Below are 21031 nucleotides of genomic sequence, written 5' to 3'. Positions count from 1 at the left end.
CATTTAAACCACACAAAGTAAATTTTATTTATATTTTCCCTAACAGTCTATTTCAGTTCAACTACTTTTAGTTATTGGAAAAAATGTTTGAGATACAAAGCATTTATCCTAAATCTTCTGGGAAATCCACATTTCAGTCACTAAACAGAAGAGTATTTGCAAAGTAGAAAAGAGTTGGCGATTTTTAGGTCATTGTTGTCGGCAGGTAGGCTAGTAAAAATGTGTGTGAGCCAGTGACTTTTGTAGACCTATTAGCAATAGGGATGTATGGGAATTTCATTTTTTCTCACAAAACATGTGTGTATGCCCTGTTTGAAGTTCCAGACGAGCATGAGCATGTGTCCACCAAACATATTTGCAAACTGCTGAGCGTGTGCTCGCATTTGTCTCACTTCCAATTCCCAGTTTGATCTGCACAAATTCGGCTAGATTTGCACAAATCTCCCATTCGATCGCTGATCAATTTGCACAAGTTTCCCAGTCACGCAAAGCAGGCAGCATTCACAAACTCAAACTGGGCACAAGACGAGCAGCAAGACAATGTTTGGAGAATCCTAGCGATCTCAAACATTGCTTGTTCACCCACCCCTAATTAGCAAGGCTGCTTTACCCAGAAGAGGAGGAGAATGGGTGAAAAAAATAAAGGAGAGAGAGAGAGGTGCTCACTGCCTAACAGCAACCTCACATGATCTGTCTTATCCCCCACCATGGAAGGGGAAGACAACAAAACAGGCAGGACGTTATGAGAAAATTCTCTCCCTGCTCTTGCTCGTTTGTATGTCCTGCACATCCCTTCTGCATTGCGGGGAGGAGAAAAGAAACTACTGCTTTCCTATTCCTTTCTTTTCCATCACTCAGGTTTCTGTGTTAGAAACTAGGTGTTTATACTAGGCCATTTGCCCTGACCTAGTTACTGACCTGAAACCATGTGCATTACCAAATTCCACTTCAGCTATAGAAAGCAAGGAGCCATAACATACTTTTTTAAGCCTACCATATTCCAAATACTTGGAACAGGTCTACATGCTAATTATTCTACCCTATTTAAAGCATTTTTATACCACTCTTCAGCCCAAAGTCTCCCAAGTGTAGCTTACATACAGGGTGCTTCCAAACAGAGGAAGCACCCAAAACCAATAAAGGCAAGACTGTTCCTGTCCACAGGCTTATAATCTAAAAGACACCATACAAAAGAAAAAGAGATGGGGACGTAAGAGGGAAAAAGCAAACTTAGGCACCAGTTCCTAAAGTTCCTCGTTCTTAGAACCAGCTGAAAGAAAACAGTTCAGGGAGAGGAGCTAAATATAGCTTGTCTTTCAGCAGAGCAATAGCATGGCCCTTCTTCCCATCACTCTCTCTCTCTAATGCAGTCCCATCCCTTCCTACAAACATAAGAATTTCAAACAGAGCTCTTGAAAAGACCCAGCAATGATTTTGGTGCTCAGCTCCTGGATCATGGCCATTAAATATAAATATCCTTTTTACATTATAGTGATAGGAGCACCTGGGTAGGTAAGATGGAAAAATCAAAGAGCATTCTATATTATAAAGCTTGAACATTCCATTACTTATAAAAATCAAGACAATTTATCCCAGCTCCTGGAAATTTAGCATGGATTATTACCTGCTGAGTATTCTAAGCTGCTCAAGTTTCAGAAAAACCCATTACGAAATGGCTGAGATGTAGCATCTTGAAGTGTAATTTTCACTTGTTTATGACCGTTTTTATATACCTATAACATACCTCCATTTTTTCCACTTGAGCCATAACAAGCATATATAGGAGTTCATCAGGGTTTACATTACCACTATTCAGTACTGTTTCAAATAAAGACAACATTGCTTCCACTAAGCATGCTTTTGAAAAATCTAGAAATGTTGAACAAGCTGAGTCCAGTTATATTTTGCATTTACAGTTCACTGTATTTCTTTACCTTTAAGCCTAAATATGGGGGAATAAGCCCCATGAGTTCCATGGGATTTACTTCTGAGTAACCATACATGGGATTGTGCCGTTAAAATCAAAATAATGTAAGTGATATTTCAGTTCAACTACTTTGGGCTATTGGAAACATCTTTCAGATATTTATGCAGCGTGTGAAAATAGTATGATATATATTTTGTAAATGAAACTAAAAATAAGTTAAATAAACCTTCTAAATAAATTCTCCATCAATTTAGGGAAGCAGAACATTTTCTGATTCAGTTTTCCAGAAACCCCACATGAAGCGACAGGGATCACAGGAGGTAAGAAGAAGAAGAAAGGAGAGAAGTGCAGAACAATAGAAGATCCAGGTCATTCCCTCTGGTCTGGTAAACCCCCTTGTTTCTCAGCTTCATACTCTGAGTGCCAACACATTTTCAGACAGTCTTACAGGTTAAAACTTGCTCTTTTGAAGCCAAGGTTCTCCCAAAGTACATCTACACACTTGTCAAGATTCTCTCAAGTAGCATTTGTCTATGCTGAACAGTCTCATTGCTTGGTATCTTATGCAGTCTTATGTTTCCAAAGAAATATGTCCCATCAATGAGGCTTAGGATTGCAGCTCTCATTACAGTGGGGGGGGGGATCACCTGTGATGTACTTCCATTCAGAGATAGCAGCGGGGAAGTGGGGTAGCCTGAGCACTGGGGAAGAGCAGCCACTCTCCCAGGCATGGACAAGTCCCAATGCCAGGCCACCCTGCATCCCCACTCCTATCTCAGGTCTCAGTGTGGATGAGGAGCACTGGAACTCGCCCAAGTGCAGGAAGAGCGGCTGCTCTCTCTTGTGCAGGCAAGTCCCAACATCCAGGCCGCCCTGCATCCTTGCCTCCTTCCAGCATGAAGAAAAAAGAAAAGAAAAAAAGGGGGTGACATCAGGGCCAGGGCCACACCCCCTGATGTCATTTGGCCCACAGTGGGAGAATGCTTTCTGCAAATATAGCTGTCAATGGCTGCAGCCTGGCCCCAGATGACAAAGAACTGCTCTGAACCCCAGAATCACAAATCCTGCACCTTTAACCAGAGCTCATTGGAATACCTGAATTACCGTCAGGATATTATTGTGGTGATAGGAAGGCTAACCCTATCCTCTACAGTAGCTGTTCCAGTGCACTCAGAGATCGCCTACGTTAAGGGGAGGGGGCGTGAGCTGTAAAGCTCTGCAGTACTTGTCATGGAAAAACTCCAGCCCTTCATGCCAGCCCTTAGGATGCTGCTCTAGGGACCAACTCTTACCACATTTTTCAACTATCACTATCTCATTCACCCACATCCTGTTAAAAAAAAACTTTGCACAGTAATTATGAAATATATTAGGAGTGATTATGGAATAGTAATACTAATGGCGGCTGCTGCTCCAGCAGAGTACAGGGCAAGCCCCCTGCACCAAAGGAAAGCGTCCCTTTGGGCACTAGAAACCCTGCACTCCTGCACTCTGGTGCCACAGCACACAGTATTAGATCTAAAGCAGGCTGCTACCAATCTACTCCCTGCAGCAGTGCCAACGACAAACCATTAGCACAAACACCCGTTGCCACTATTGGTACATTAGTACTTATCACTGGTAATATCAAGAATGGGAGAAGTGTGGTTATCATAAGATTAGAGAAATTGAGTGTGTTATCCTGGAGAATCTAGATGGATCCAGACTGCTGGGTGTGACATCTTTTGCCCTAGTAACTGCTCTCTGTCCTCTCCTACCTTGAGAGCTCCAGCAAGGTGGGAGGGAATGGGTCATCAGATTAAGGTGAGAGTCTGGCTAGCAGCTGCAGACAGCTCATACCAAGTTAATGATAGTATGTGTGAGGGAAGAAGTGGATAGATGATAATTGTTAGGGGGTGTTGGTGCCTAGAGTCATGGTTGGGTCTTTCCCACAGTAGAAACTGTGTGTTTTATTTATCTTTGATCCCCTTCTGTACAGGGGTTCATGGGCATCAACTATTTTATAAAGGGGGAAATGAGGGGAGGTTTGAAATGTGTTGGGAGGGCGGTTGTGAATGTGTTGTTAGCAGAGGGGAGGGTGCTCCAATATTTGTGGATGCTGAAGGGAGTGCCTTCTCCCTTATGTACTGTCCAGCTATTAGGATCTACTAGGGATGCACTTTTGATGGTGCCACATTTGCCTGGAGTTTGATATACAGCAACTCGAGAAAGGGCGTTCTCGATACCAGCACCGATTATGGAGCTTCCTCCACAGTCCTATATTAGGACATATAAAGCCCTAAACAACTTAGGACCTGCTTACCCAAAATATAGTCTTCCCCTATATAGACCTGTTAGACAACTACACCATCAGGGGAGACCTTGTTCTCCATACCATACCCTGCTGAGTCCCATCTGGCAGCAGCACAGTAATGGACCTTCTCTGTGGTGGCACCCACCCTCAGGAATGACCTCCCCTCTATGATATGTCAGGCACCAACAATCATGTGCTTTCAACTATTATTAAAACGTACTTGTTCACCCTGGCATTTCCCAACATTAACTTGTCTTAACATTGCCATGCTTTTATAATGATGCTTGTTTTATAATTTGTTGTAAACCACTTTGGGATTTTAAAAAACGGGAAGCAGTATATAAATATTACGCAAATAATTCAGCCCCAGTAGCTTCTACAGTTCTTCTGTTCCAAATGTGCAGTGGGTTCCCACACTAAAGGGAGGCTCCAAGCCTATCCACCTGAGTTTGTAATGTATAAATACAGACAGTCTGGACTGAGGGGTAATGGAGAATACCCCCCAGATAGAGGTATCGTTAGGCTGTCCCCAAGGGAGAACACATACTTTTTAAAGAGAAAGTACAAATTCCCAAAATTCTACTGCAGCCACCAGATTTGACATTAGTTCAGCCATACAGTTTCCTAGACTACCTGAGAAGGAACTTCAATGCAGTACACAAGGACAGAAATAATACAATAACACCCCTCCTCCCTACACACACACAGTTTCCTGTTTGATTTGCAATCTCTTCTACAATGGTAGAGGTGGAAAATTACACCATGTCTGGTGTGAGTAGAGCACAAGGAATCTACATTCAACTAAGCACTGGCTTCAGGCTGACAGACAGAGGAGGATATTCTACTTCTGATATTACAGATACCAATTAAGACAAACTGAAATTAAGGTAGGTTAGTATAATGCCAAATTTTAAGAGAAAGAATAAACCCAGCAAATCAAAAACTGAAACACTGATAACTGAATGAGAGTACTTTGCAACTAAAGCTATGACTGGAAGCAACATTACAGTTAAGTTGCTGGTAAGGGGCAGGGCAGGGCAGAAAAAAAGTAGAATAAAGCTGGAAATAAATAAGAATTGATATCACTTGGAACTGTGCAATATTCTGGCCAAACAACTTGCGGTAAGTAAGAGACTAGGAATGGAGAAGCACTTCAGATTTCTAGATCAGAGATTCTTAAACTGTGGTCAGCAAAGTCCACACAGGTGATCCACAGAAAGGTTGCAGAATGGTCAAGAATATCTCTACTTTGGCCCTGCACTTGATTTGTTTTTTTTCCAGCGACAGAGATAAAGGCTGTCTGGATCCAAGTTAGATTATCAAACAAGGCCATGGCCTGCTAGGGTCAGTGATCTTCATAATACGGCACTGGTGCAGTTTACTAATTTTACCCTAAAGATTTACCATTTAAAGGGGCTCTTCTCAGAAGCTTGACCTAGGGCTCGTGATTTTTATAATATGGCACTGGGTTTGACAGTAATATTGGTGTTGAAGATGTTATTAAAATATGAGATATGTGCTTTGCTTTGTAGAACAAAAAAAAGTTTAATTGGTCCACCAAGACACCAAGCACTTCCCAGTGGTCTGCATAAAAATCATTTCAGAATCACTGTTCTATATGACTGTATGACACTTAGATACAAAGGCAAATGCCCCTCTTAAAAACAAGCCAAGACAGCTGTGTGCCTGCATGAATGTACACATGCAACGTAGCTGCAACTGCACAGAGAGCATTACCCTCAGAAGGTAGGCTACAGTCGACTGCCTGCCTAAAATAATTTTTCCGATAGACAGGAATAGCTGGTATCTTTATGTTAATTAGGTTCTAAACAATCCAGAATATGTTAGGTTAAAATATTATCAGGATAGTTGAATATGAATATAGATGAGAATAGTTTACATGTCACTAGGGACATCACAGTCATTAGGGATCTCTTGAGAAGTTAAATGGAGGCAGTGCTCAACCACACCTACTCACAAGAAATTGAATAGGAGCACTCACTTTTACAAATGCCCTATTCAATTTTTCACAAGTAAGTGTGGCTCAAGCAGGCTATAAACATGGCCTCAAGTGCCTGATGCTTCCCCTAAACATTTGGCGATGCTTCCCCCAAAGGGGCCGCTAAACTTATTTGGGGCAGGGGAAGCTGGTAGCAGCAAGCACTCCAGCTCCTAAGCAGAGTGTCCTTTCCCACCAAGGCGAGTACTGAGCCTACACATCCCTGCACCCCTAATGGGAAAGTGACAGGATTCACTTCAATTTCTTCCTTTCCTGAACGATGCTCTGCCAAAGAGCTGGAGCGCCTGTCATCTTTGTCTCCCACTTCTCCAGGTAAGTTTAGAGGGCAAGGGAGAGATGATGGCATCACCCACGAGCATTTTGCCTGTGTACTCATGGAGCATATGCAAAAGATTGAGCCCCCTTAGGCTCAATCTTGTATATCAGTGTGGTTTGTGCAGATTGTATTCTGTGACAGAACTGCCACATTTCTCATTCTATCACTGGCTGTTAAATACAGTGATTCTGAAAGAGATGTAGAATCTCAAAAGTCTACCTACATGCAGTTTATTTTCAATAACTGGAGATCAAGAATATTGAGGACAACACATGAAAAAGCAACTTTGAACTGTAAAGAATAGGAACTTACCATAGACTTTTAAGTGCTTGAGTACTAGCTACACTCTATGTGACATCTGCTCTGAAACAACATTTTAGTCCTCCTGTTTTAAAAATGGTGTTAGTGCATTTTAGATCTTTGCACTGCTGCTGGCTTTTATCTTGGTGTTTACTTTGGTTTTATTGTGTTAAACCTATGGTTTTTATATTACATTTCGTTGTATTTTATGGCTTTAAGTTTTGTCTTGTAAACCCCCCAGAGAGCTTTGGCTAATGGACAGTAAAGAAATGTAATAGATAAATAAACAACTTTCTTGTTTTTAATTTTCTTTTTATAATAAACAAACACTTTTTTGTTGTTGAAACTTGCTTTAAAAATTGTTTTAAACGGCTTAGGGCACAATCCTATCTGGATACCCGTCAGCCTCTGAACTCAGAGGCTGACCAGCATCCTATGCAGAGTGGGAGAAGCACAGAGCCGATCATCGCCTCCACGTTCCTCCCACTCTGCATTTTGGTTAGATGGGTGTTTTTGCCTGACTAGCTAGAGCTCTGCGGAGGGGGAGAGAAGGAGACTGGGGAGAGCTGGGGATAGCTCAGATTTCTGGATCCGAGGTAGGAGCACAGTCTCTGTCTAGGGTCCATAGGATTGCTCTCCCCATTTCTTCTTTTTGGAGTCAATTCCACTCCCTTTAGTTACGTCAGTATCAGTTTTTAAATACCAGACCTATGCAAGGCAGAAAATTGTATTTCCAATTTCTACACAACCAGCCCTTGGGATTTTTCTAACCACACAGAAACATTAAGGAGCAGCTGATAAAATCAACAGCAGTGCCTGCATGATTTAGCAGTTTACAAGAGCTAGACATGTCTTTGTTTTTACATTCTAGATTAATACTCATAATGTTCCAGTAATCTGAACAATTTTTACTGACAAAAAAAAAATAGCAAAAGATGCTGACCTTTTGACAGCATGCTTCTGCAAGATAAAGAAAGCTGGGAACGAGATGGGAACGTTAGCCAAACTGTTTGGGTAACATTTACATTTCACAGATGATGCCATGGACAGCAGCAATCTTAAGTGTTATGTTATATGTTGTTTTTCCTGTCTGGCCACATGTCATAAATGAGAGGAAGTGATGTACGTGTGAACGAGTGCAGATAGAAAGAGCAAATACGGCCATGGTTTCCAAACCACCTACTTCCAAAGAATCCATTCCTTACTGACTTCTTTGCTGAGAAACATTTGTATGTTGCAGGGAATTCTGTGGAAAGCTTTACGACAGGAGTGGATGGAAAGTAGATCATGGTCCACCCATAGAATCCTGGCCAATATCTGATTGCAAGAATCCCCACACTAGATGGTGAGAGAGGAGATGCAGCAATGTAGTCCTTGGATAACTTCATCAGAGATTATTTATGCCTGAGTGTGGACTCTTGCTTTGTAAATGTAACACACATTGGGGGACCAAAACGATTCTAGTACAAAAAGAAAAGTAGACTATGAAAACTAAAGTTGGCCCACCCCAGGTCAAATGCACACACGCTGGGCACTTGGCCACTCCTGTGGGGCCTCACCATGGCCTAGCTCTATTTTATAGAGAAGCTTGTCCTCCATTATATCTTATCATTACGAATCCCCAATAGACTTCCAAGGAATCATAGGACTCCCCAGAACACAGGTTAAACACTATTGCAAAAGGAACAAATAAGTGATTTTGTCACTATAAACAGAGGAAAGTGAGAGACAGTTGACAATTCCTACTGAATGCTGATGTTCCTCCACTTGTAATTGCCTATATCCAGAAGGCGGGGTGGTGGTGGTGGGGATATTTTTGAAAACATGTAAATCTGTCAGTTTCTGACATAGTAATGAACACTACTGTGGCAAAAGACATTTTTATCAGCTCAGCCCACTCACTTCAAATAATCAGCCTGGAGAGTTTGTTGGCTATAGATCATACCATGGACTTTAGCTATAGGCCACGATTCCAGAGTGTTACATGGCATTTTACATGAAAGGGACTATTTCACATGAATGGGACTACAAATATGACAGTGGACTCAGCTGTATGACTTTCCACTTTTGAGAAGAAAGTTCTGTTTTGAAGCACTGGTGTATGGAAACAACATCCTCTCTTATAGTTCTTTCTTTTTGTTATATACAGGAGGTTGGAGAGAAAATAGAACATTGTATTCTGGATTTTCTTCTTGTTTTATAAACAGATAATTCGCTAATTTATTCCCAAGATTAACATAGATCACTACCGTAGCAGTTGCCTCATCTCTCCAATACATTTATGGGAAACTTTAAGACGAAGCTGCAGAAAGTGGGGAAATTATTAGGCTATTTGGAATGAAGACACTTGGAGAAGTCCATACAGCAGTAGTAAGGCAACATTTCAAGAAAAACCCACTACAGTATAAAGAGTTATACTGCCATATTTATAATCTATAATAGTTAGTGCATGTGAAATGCTAATTAATGCCGATGCAGTAATCCTTACAGCCACCCTGTAAGGGAGGCCAACATTATTTATTAATATATTGAAGCCAAGGAGCTGAAGTGGAGAGATATGAGCTTGCTAGGACACAGCTGGTATATCTGTAGCTGAGTTTCGAGCCAGTGATTTACAACTCTTGGATAGTGGGAAGGTTATAGTTTCATAGAGTTATCTTTATGGGATATATGTAAGACTGCCATGTAAACTGTTGTTGTTGTTGTTCAGTCGTGTCCGACTCTTCGTGACCCCATGGACCATAGTACGCCAGGCCTTCCTGTCCTGCGCTCTCTCCCGGAGCGTGCTCAAGTTCATATTCATTGCATCCGTGATGCTATCTAGCCATCTCATCCTCTGCCGTCCCCTTCTCCTTTTGCCTTCAGTCTTTCCCAGCATCAGGGTCTTTTCCAGGGAGTTTTCTCTTCGCATTAGGTGGCCAAAATATTGGAGCTTCAGCTTCATTATCTGTCCTTCCAATGAGCACTCAGGGTTGATTTCCTTTAGGATGGACTGATTTGACCTCCTTGCAGTCCAGGGGACTCGTAAGAGTCTTCTCCAGCACCACAGTTCGAAAGCATGTAAATACTACAATTTATTATAGATGGTAGGAAATTATACATTTCCAAGTGGTTTTTAAAGTACTGTTTAGCATAAGAAAAGTGTGTGTATGTTGCTTGCTCTCTTATGTGTTTGGGTCTCTAGCCTAGAATCATGGTGTGTTACAAGAGGAATTGGGGTGCCCCGCTGAAGAAAAAGTAGTAGACAATCAGCCAGATATTTCAGTAATTGAATATCCTGATTCTTATAGAAATATAAAAAGGACATGTACTGCATTTGAATGGGACCAGTAGCTATTTGATTAATTCCATAGAAAGCATTAGGGGTGGAAGTAGAAGAGCAAGAGGAAGACAGGGAATATGCTGGTGTTTTGGAAGAATGAGGGAGGAGAGGCTGGTACTAACTAAGTAGACAGGAGGGCAGTAGGAGTGAGATAGGTATGTGTGGTGCCTAACTGGATTGGAGGTAGGAACCACAGTGTAAATAGCTTGGCCCATGGGTATATAGGTAGCATTTCAATCTTATGCCTCCCTCTTAACTTTTCTGCCTCTCAGCAAGTTAAAGAGAGAAATAAGATTGAAATGTTAGTATTACCTATTCTAAAGTGAACGGGGTAGAAGGGGGACACTTCCTCAGTGATGCGTTGGAAACCAGGAGTTTGTCTTTGGGACCGGAGCGCTGGAAATTCTCACACCCTCTTTCTCCATTGCCTACAAAAGTTTTGATTATTAACCAATGTGTGTGTCCCCCCGCCCCCGTTTATTTGTTTTAATCCTGAACTCCTACCTAATTAGAATTCTGGCAAAGTTCTTTTGGGAAAAAGATAAATATATCAACCCCCTTCCTTTCTACCCACCATAAACAAAAAGAAACAAGCAGAAGCAATAAGGGTGAAAGCATAAACTTTAAGCATTAGTACCTAGAACATAGCCAGTTGATAAGGCGAGCCAGGAACAAGGGAAGTGCTATGTGGTTATTTCTTTAAGTTCTGTAAGCAACCAATCCTTCGAGGCACCTGTGATGTAACTATACTTGCACCCAGCTGAATCAGGAAATCACCACCTCTACTTTCCCAGCACAAACAAATGCTATTATCTGCTCACAGAAGAGGTACGTTGGGGGTGAAAAGAAACATCCCAACAACCATTGGGATTTACTCTTTCCATTCATAAAATGGAACAAGGGGTGAGAGAAACTCAGATTCTAAAGCTATTTATGTAAGCACAGGGCCTGCTTAAAGCACGTGTTAATATACACTGTAAGTGTCCACATGTATTAAAGAAGTCCTTTTTGAAATATATTTTGTATACAGTCATACTCCCAGGCCACACAGATGTATTCAAAAAGCAGAAAAATATTTTTAAAATAATGAAGTTCAAAATAACTGCTGACAGAAGGCTTTTAAGGTAATTCTGGTTAAAAATGTATATCCTGCTTTATAGCTTCAAGAAGCTTTCAAAATGGCTTACAACAAACATGCACACAGTAAAATCAGAGTAAAGTGATGAAAAGAAAGGCAGCAACACATGGAATATCCCTTATTCTAGAATATGTGCTCCTCCACCATATACAAATATATTCCTTATTTCAGGGTACAGCATTTTATAGGACAGTAAGCTCCAGAATACATACCAAGTCTGGCTGTCTGCACAGAAATATTATTAAAAATAATTAAATGGACCTCTCATCCTAGCAGTTTAAGGATCCAAGGAATAGGCTAATTAGACATGTTTTGTCCAGGAAGAGGGCAAAAAGTGGGCACTCTGTTACCCAGCATAGAGCTTTTGTGATAAGCAAGGTAAGAATCTATTTGCCACAGATCTTTCTCAAGAAGAAATGATGGGGGAAATGCCCTTTTTGCCTTTCAAGCAACTGTCTACATCACACCAGAAATATGTATTATATGTTTTCCTTACTTCTGGCCACGCATCACCATTGCAAAATCTGTTTTTCAATTCAGAAATCCCAGCTAGCATTAGGCTTACTGGATTTCTTTCTTTTTTTCCTTTGTTTTTAAGAGGAGACAAAGACACTGTGCAGCTGTGGTATTTTCAGTGTTACCAAGCAATATAGGTCTTGGATGCTCTGAAATGGAATGACAAGCCATTAAGAGTAAGGGATGCTCCCAAAAATTGAGGGTTATTCACTGGGTTCATGCTTTAATTGACAATCAGTATATTAACTCTTAATTATAGGAACTGGTAGAGCCAAATTTAATGAGTGGACCTTCAAATTACTATAGACTTGTTTATATTTAGGGCTACTTGGTGCAGTACTCTAACAGGAAATGAAAACGAAACTAAGCAAGCTAATCTGTTTTAACAAAGAGCCCTCTCCTGCTTACTGAATCTCAAACCCACCAACATCAGGTAAAAAAAAAAAAAGGCACCCATATGGAGCTATTGGTAATTACTGGATTTACATTAGTTGATTCGTTCTGCAAATATCTGTTTAAAATCATGTACTTAACCGACTGAAAAGTATTTAATCGACAGACAATCCTACAACCCCGGCCCTATGGTTGGTTATATTATGTCCACTGTGGCTGACTCCGAAGCAGCGTGCCTAAGATCGCTGCCCTACAGTGCAATCTTATACATGTCTGCATATTCGGAACTATCTGGCCCTGTTCCGTGGTGTTTAGTCCCAAGAAGGTGGACATAAGACCGCAGCCCCACTGTCTACCTTCCCCCACGACTGAAAAGGAAAGGCAGAAAGCAAGAAAACAAGAAGGAATACGGGGGGGGGGGGGGGAGTGATGCAGTGTGTCCACATGAGAAGAATCCGGATTGCTGAGATTGAGCAGTCCCGAGCCTCGGCGGAAGGGACTGCAGACGCGAATGGCCCACCAACCACTTCCTCCTCTTCTTTTTCGCCTCTGTTCATTGTTATATAAAGCCTTAAGCCCAGCGCTCTCCATTTGCGCCAGAGGCCTTTACGCGCTAGAATCGCTGCGGGGAACCCCGTCCCCACACGGCACCGGGGCGAGAGGTCCCGCCCGCACTCTCCCCTCCTCCGTCCCCCAGCCCGCCAGGGGCAGGGCCTCGGCTGCTGCAGGAGGCCAGGCCCGCGCCGCCCTGACTCAGCCCCGTCCGTCCCGCCCGCGGGGCGAACAGCGCCGCTCACCATTTGGTACCGGCTGGCAGGCTGCTGGTGGTGGTGGTGATGCTCCATCTCGGCGACAGCGGCCGACTCCGGCCTGGCAGCCTCGCCGCCGCCCCTCAGCTCGGCGCGTTTCTCGCTGCCTTCGCCGCGGCAGCTCCTTCCCCTCTCACGCCTTCTTCCCTTTCTTCCTCACTCGCCCAGGAAGCCGCGGCGGCTCCTCCCCTTCACGGCCGCCTTTTCCGAGACCGCCCCGGGCGCTCGCTCGCCTCTCCGGCCGGCCGAGCCCTCCTTCAGGCAGACGGGCGAACGTCAGGAGAAGCGGCTGAGCGAAGAGTCTGAGGCGGGGCTGGCTCTGGGAGGATGCCGACGCCGCAGCACCACCACCACCACCACACGCACGCACGCAGTGTACTTCCCACACGTCTGTACCCGACGGGGGAGTAAAAATCCCCTGGCAGGATGATACAAACCACTGTTCTTCTTTTTTTTTTTTTTTAACAGAAGAAGAACAAGAGAGCAAAGCGTTCTCAATCCCCTCCCCGTTCCCAATATTGCGCGCGCCAGACGCTTTGGACTTCAGTCCCCATCAGCCCCAGCCAGCATAGCCAATGTTCAGGAGTGCTGGGAGTTGTGGTCCAAAACGTTTGGCGGGCACCCGGTTGGGGAAAGCTGCCTTAGAGCCCCAGTACTGGGGAGACCTGGGTTCAAATATGACTGGTCACTGTCTTTCAGCCTAATGTACTTCACAGGGTTCTTGTGATGATGAAATGAGAGGTGGGAGGATCTATGCTCCTGAGCTCCTTAGAGGAAGGGTGGGATCAAAATCCTCCACCTCAGGTGAAATAGTCTATTCTACTCTCTGATTTTGCTGCATATGTGGGCCAGGCCTTTGAGCAACCCATGAAGATCAAAAGACACTTGGTAGTATCTCCTGGAAAGCTGCCTCATTGAGCCTCAAGGCCAGGGACAGCGGGGTCAGTAGATGCATTGCTCCACCTGAAGCACTGATTTACACCACTTAGGGAGCAATGCTATCTAGAGAGGCGGCCGCCTCTGAACTCGGAGGTGACCACCTATCTAAAGCAGGGCAGGAGAAGCACAGAGGGGATTGTTCCCTCTGTGCTTCTCCTGACCTGCTTTTTCGGGAGCACTAAGCAGGGAAGGAGGCTGCTGTATGATACATAGGATGTGTCATACAGGCGGCTACGCTGTCCCTGCCCCGGAACACCCCCAGCTGTGCCCCTTTCCAGCCACTCTGCGCTTCTCTTGTGAGCACGGAGGATGCAGCTGTTCCGTGCTGCCTCCAAGGCAGCGCGGAAGTGCAGGGAGGTTGGTTCTCCGGGAACTGACCTCGGAGCACAGGCTTCGAGGTCAGTTCCCGGAAAACAGTATATCCTGTGGCCGTCTAGCTGCTGTCTAGTGGCCATAGGATTGCTCCCTCCAGAATTAAATTGGGAATTTTAATTTCTGATATTCTGATTTAAGACATGAGCACTTCTTTTAAAATTAGAAAGCATTCAGGTGTACGTTTGTTTTTATGGAAAAAGCAGTGGCAGCTACTGCCCTCCCTCCAATAGTGGTAGTGCTTCAAACTATCCATCTGACTGACTCGGCAGCTCTGCCCACAAAATATTTCCCTCTAATGGGTTTTTTCAAGATCACTATCACCTTGTAGCACAACCACCAAAGACTGCTGTGGCACCTCAAATTCTAACGGTATATTGCTGCATGAGCTTCCTTGGGCCAGAACCCACCATCAGATGTATATAGTTGGCATCATATAGGAGCCTTTTTACAAAGTAAGGCCATGCAGTAGAGGAGATAGTGGCTGGGTTCACAAAACATCACAACCCACGCTCAAGGTTGAATATGGGTTGAGTGTAGGCTGTTGATGAAACGTGGGTCGTTGTGTTGCGTGAACCCAGCCTTGCTAACAAACCATGGTTTGCTAACCATGAATAACCCATGAAGAGAACCCATGGTTTGTTGTTGGATTGTGAACTGTGAGTTGTTGATGGTTAACAAACCATGATTTGTTAGTGTGGCTGGGTTCACATAACACAACAACCCATGGTTCAACGACAGCCCACACTCAACCCATACTTGAGTGTGGGTTGTCATATTGTGTGAAATCAGTCAGTGTTAGGTGTGTCATAGATAAATTTGTGCAGAGCACAAATGAATACAAAATCTAACAAGGGGCAGGTGTAACAAAATGTTGCAGTGTAGGGGACTTCTGTTCACTGTTCCAGTTAGTATGCTCTTCCAGAATATTCTAGGGGTAGGCCACCTGGTACCACCAGATGTTGTGGATTACAACCCCCATATGCCCTAATCACCATGATAAATGGTCAGGGACTGTGGGAGTTGTAGTCCCAAACATCTGGAGGGTACCAGGTTGCTAACCTCTGCTCTGTTCCATTCCCCTTTCCTCCTGGTTTTCCATCTCGCCTTCCCCCAAGAGTCAATCAGTATTCCCTGTCCACTTGGGGTCCCCTCCCAGGGCCCGCCCTCTCACCACACTGATTGGCCAAGCAGGGCTGTCCATCATCCTGCTGCTGGAGGGGCTGCCCTGCCTGTTTGGCACAGAGGAAATTAATTGCTATTAAAACTCAACGTTGAACTTTTCCAAATTTTCAAAATTTTCTGGATGTCTACACTGCTCAGGCTTCAGTTTAAAACAAAAATGAGTCTGGTACATCTCAAGGAACAAGCTTTACACTACCATATTCTTATATAGATGTGTCCTGAATAACTAGGATCATTTTGAATTTGGGCACAAAGCTCTTCACTTTTACTTTAAGAGTTTGATAAAATGTTTATGTAGTCATAGAGCCTTAGCCAATAACATGTAATTTGTGGTCATGTCCTAAGGTCACATGGGGCTGTTAGAACAAAGTAAGGCTTGAGACTGCTGTATGAATTGATCAGTTACTCTGCAGATGTAAAGTTGTGGGGAGTTTTCTAATTCTGGTTGCCTATGTTAGAGCATAGACTCAGAAACAATACTGTTATGCTTCGGAATTGGTAGTTGTTTATATCCAGCCAGCCACAATCCTCTCACATCTATGGGGTCAGTGGACCTAATTCTCTCTGGCATCACACAACAGGAGTTCTTGTTTACCATAGCTACAGAGGTCTTGACTCATACAGGCAGCTTCCCTTTTATAACCACTTACACAAGGTAGGAGGTGATGGAAAATTAAGTGAGATCACCTCTAAGAGAAAAGTTTTATTGCCACCCACTCCACTGTCCTACACTTTTGCTTTGTTCACGGCCACCAAGTACATTCATTTAGTTCTTATTTTATAATGTAGGCCATGCTGTTTCCTCCAGTTGTTTGCAATCATGGTAAGCTGCTGGAAGTCTGTGATATCTGAGTCATAAGACTCAAGATATGAGAAGTCAATTCTATATTGATAACTGATCCGGGCTGAAAGGGGGTTGGGTGGTAGAAAACTAGAGTAATCCCTTTGAATTATCTATAATTGATAGCTGTGAAAAATTTAAGCAGGAGAGAGAAGCTTTAAAATGATTATTTTCAATAGATAATTGTATGAGGCCACCAATAAGGCATCCAATTCTCACACAAATGTGGATGATTTTTCCAGTTGTGTATTGGGTACATGGAAATATCCGAATGGACAAGCTTCAGCAGATCAGCTGTGACATTCTTTATGGGAAGGGCTGTTGTTCAGTGGTACAGCTTTGCACACAGAAGGACCCAGACTCAATTTCTGGCATGCGTAGGATTAGGAAAGACCCCTTTCTGAAATCCTGGAGAGCTGCTACAAGCAAGTGTAGAGCAGTCTTCCCCAACCTGGTGCCCTCCAGATGTTTTGGACTTCGACTCCCAACAACCTCAGTCAGCATGGCCAATGGTCAGGGATACTGGGAGTTGTAGTCCAAACATCTGGAGGGCACCAGCATGGAAGGGGGGCTGGTGTAAGCAATCCTGCACTGGATGGACCAATGGTATGGCTTGGTATAAGGCAACTTCCCCTGTTCCATCAAATCAACACATTTGAAGGTTCCAGAGGCCAATTACCTTAACTCCAAGGCTGACACTATTTTCCCACGACCTGGTCCTACTCTTGTATATTTAACAGCAGCTTGGCATGCTGAAATTAAAGCAGGCAGAGAGATAAAGGTAATGGGGAGGGGTGGGGGGTGGGAGAGACTAGCTAAATTTGTCTGTGTTAACAGCACAGGAGCAGGCAGCAGCCCTACATGCTTCTGCTACCCCATTGCAACCAGCCTAAATTATCCAGACCACAGTATGCTACCTGCAGAGAGTAGGTTTGCTGAAGAAAGGTGACTCCAGAACAAGGACCTCCAGATAACTCAAGTAAGTGAGACAAACCACACATCACAGTGCAAAGCAAAAGCAAACAAAACCTGCAGGGACACCAGTAACCCTTAGTGATGATAATGCCTGATGCCCAGGGCATTAGCAAACATAAACTTCATAGACCAGCCCTTCCCAACCTGGAGCCCTCCAGACTTTTGGGACTTTAACTCCCATCAGCCCCAGCCTATGATCAGAAATGCTGGGAGTTGTAGTCCAAAACATCTGGACGGCACCAGTTTGGAGAAGGGTGTTATAGACAAGCACATGCACAGAGAAAACTGAACAAAGCTGGATGTACTGGAGCTGCAGAAGTCTATTAAGTGAGACTCTGTTGTGAAATAAGTCACATTAATCATTCGTCTTTCTATTTCCAGCCTGCAGAAACTCCTGTGATAGGAAGAGATTGGCAAATGTGCAGCCCAATCCTCTGGTTCAGCCAAGATGGCCACCACGGTGTATGTGCTTGCAATGATAGAAGCTGGTCACAATTCTGACCTGGCAGGATCACCATCCCAGTAATTTATCATGGGCAAACTGTGGCTCTCCAGTTGTTTTGCCTGCAACTCCCATCATCCCTCACCATTAGCTATGCTGACTAGAGCTGATGGGAGTTGCAGGGTAATCACATTTGGAGGGCCACAAGTTGCCCACCCCTGTGTTAACACTCAACATGCAGCAACTGGGACACGTTACATATTACACTACATCACTACAGCAGGCTTAGATGGTGACCACAGAGTTTGGGCAGGCATGTGTAGTAGATGGTGGTTCTCCAGATATCAAATCAGTGGCCTCAAACAACCCCTCTCTGATTTAACATGTACTTCAGTGTGTATATTCCTATAGAGATGTCTAAAAAAGAGCTGGATTCACAAGTATCACAATAAGTCCTCCACCCTCATAGAGGTAATGGAGTTCTGATGCTTTAGCAGGTAATGGTCTGACAATGACAACTGTGAAACTGCAATGTCCTCTAACCTCTAATCACTTGTATCTAGGCCAAATATTTCTCATGCTAGATTTGAAATGCTAACCTTTGAATATATGCTTGACAAATATTATGCAATTGTGATTAAACTTATATTTTCATAATGCTTTGGGAACAGAACCACCTGGGTACACTGTAGGGTCTGTAAGGGATGGTTATGAGAAATGTGACATTCCTCTAAGCTGCCAACTGACAAGAAAAAACCTGACCTGACCAGCGCCTGTGCCTTTAACATAAGCTTGATCTCTAGAAATCGGCAAGTTTTTCATAGCGTGGATATAAACACAATATCCTGCTAATATCTGCAGATCAAGCTGCTGCTAAAGGAGAAGAAACCAAGAGAAAAGTTGGCAACCTTGATTTTCCCTAACATTTATGGTGGTTCTGCATATTTTATCTTATATACTAATCATGAACTCATTCTCTGAGTGTGGATCCTTATGTAGCCAAAAGGGCACCATTCATGCAAAAGAGGGAGAGAGCAGCAGGCTTGGGGAAACCCCAAGGCTTGCAGGCATACAAAAAAGGAACTTAAGCAAAAAGAAAAAGAAAAGAAAAAAATGCCACTGTCCAATGAGGAGTGAACATGTTTGGTGGGCACAGAATGCTGACTGTTATGGAGGGAAGAAAAACTGGGATGGAGGGAATGGAATATATTGGAAAAGGGCTGGCTAGAATCCTGAATCCTAGAATCAATGGTTACCTGTTCAGACAAAATGGTAAACCATGACAGTGAAGCAGTTTGAGCTAACTATGATGGCTTAAGTGTGCTGTGTGGAAGGCGTTTTTCCTAACCATGGTGGCTACATAACCACGGTTTAACCACGCTCACTAACCACACGTTGCAGCAGGGTTAGCAGCCCTAACCATGGTTTAGTGTGATGTCTGACAGGCCCCTGTGGTTATCCAAGTGCTGCCAGAGAGCTCTGCAGCAAGAACAGCCAAAAACAGCCCTGCCGCTCCTGCCAGTTCACAGGAGCTCCATGGTTGAAATCTGCCTAGCAACACATGACACAGCAGCCAAAAGCCAGCCTCCTCGCTCTCCGTCCCCGCCTGCAGTATGAAATCAGAGAAACACACAGGGAACAAAGATGTTTTCGATCCCACACCACTGTTATCAGCACAACGAACCTGAGCACTCCATGCTTCCAGGCACAAATTCCTGCGACCGCTGCGGAAAGTGAAAACATTCCCGCTAGCAACGTTGCAGGCATCTGATATGGAGGTGGAGTTCAATGGACTCCCCCCTGCTCGGCCTGGGGTCCGTGGACCCTGCCAGCCGCCCACCGCGCTGTGCAAGCCACTAGACAGCCTGGCAAGCTCCATGCAGCCGCCCAGTCCCCTAGCGAGCTACCATTTTGCATATAAACAGCGGCTCATTATTCTGTGTAAAAGGTCTTTTACAGAAATGGTGGCTGTAAAGCTACCATTTATGCAAGATTAGAGCTGTGAATGGTCCATACCTTGACCTTTACTTCTAAAGCAGGGGTGCGGAACATGTCTGGGGTGATCAAGAAGAACACATCTTCTCAATCACCCCATAATGCAGGACATGGAATAATGGGCTCAAGTTACAGGAACCCAGATTCCAGCTGAACATCAGGAAAAACTTCCTGACTGTTAGAGCAATATGACAATGGAACCAATGATCTAGAGCGGTGGTGGGCTCTCCCACACTGGAGGCCTTCAAGATGAGGCTGGACAGTCATCTGTCGGGGATGCTCTGAGTTGGATTCCTGAACTGAGCAGGGGGTTGGACTCAATGGTAGGGTTGGACCTTCCAACCCTACCATTCTATGATTCTATGATGCTATGTGGCTCTCCAAATGTTGTTGAACTGCAACTCCTACCAGCCCTAGCCAGCATAGCCAATGATGAGGAATGCTGGGAGCTGCAGTCCAACAACAGTTGGAGGTTCAAGGGTTAAGTATAGACCAACTGTTGTACTATAATAACATTTGGAGGAACATACATTCCCTGTCCCTGTCCTAAAAGACACCAGACACAGGTAAGCTCTGGCCCTGGAACTTCTCACCCCTTGGGAAAGTGGGCAGGCAGGGCCAGCCCATGACATTTTACAGTCTGAGATGGCCCCCATTGCATTCCGCATATAGAAGCCGACCAGACCGGCAGTCAAATCTTACTTCAAGACTGCTGATGGGACAGCATCCTTCATCACACCTGAGGGTAGCCAGCTACCTTAGGGGGTACAGGACAGACTGTGTGCCTCACATAACTCAGTCCTCCAACAGCTCGCTGCCACCATTCCCTCACCGCTCCACCTGGTGCATCATTCTAGCTTGAAAAAATGAAATGAAGCTATGGCAGCACCAGTGTAACTCACTTCAGTATAGCAGCACATGCACACTCATGTGGGAGTGCATAGTCTAGGATGGTTGTCTCTCTGGCTGCTTGCTTGGTCATAGGCCTTTCCTAATGGTGCAGTCTGGGCCGAGCAGGGAGCTAGGCAAGTCAGCCAGCCTGCCTGCCTTCCCACAAGCAAGCATTGCCACTGCTAGGTTACTAGCTCAGGAGCATGGGAATGGCTGGGAGGATCAGGGGAAACTTTTGCCGCCTGAAGAGGCCACCACACTCTGCCTAATGGTAGGGACAGCCCTGGAGCGTGTAGTAATATCCTTGCTAAGGGTTTCACTGAAAATAGAGAGGGGACCCCAACAATCCCATAAGAC

At 44.3% G+C, this 21031-nt stretch overlaps 1 protein-coding gene across 2 annotated transcripts in view; it reads right to left on the bottom strand.

Annotated features, from left to right (window-relative positions):
* NDFIP2 (Nedd4 family interacting protein 2) overlaps window positions 1-13196 on the bottom strand; it is a 43340-nt gene extending 30144 nt beyond the window's left edge. For both annotated transcript variants that reach the window (XM_084844727.1, XM_084844726.1), the window contains exon 1: window positions 13023-13196. In XM_084844727.1, the coding sequence (XP_084700853.1) occupies window positions 13023-13070 (48 nt within the window). In that variant the 5' untranslated portion in view covers window positions 13071-13196. The remainder of the gene's footprint in view (window positions 1-13022) is intronic.
* Window positions 13197-21031: the final 7835 nt, after the last annotated feature.

This window comes from Heloderma suspectum, chromosome 3, assembly GCF_057233095.1.
Source record: "Heloderma suspectum isolate Gila_16-S chromosome 3, 16-S_ref, whole genome shotgun sequence".
Taxonomy (NCBI): domain Eukaryota; kingdom Metazoa; phylum Chordata; class Lepidosauria; order Squamata; family Helodermatidae; genus Heloderma; species Heloderma suspectum.
Note: the sequence above shows the minus strand (reverse complement) of the source record. Positions and strands in the feature narration are given on the sequence as shown.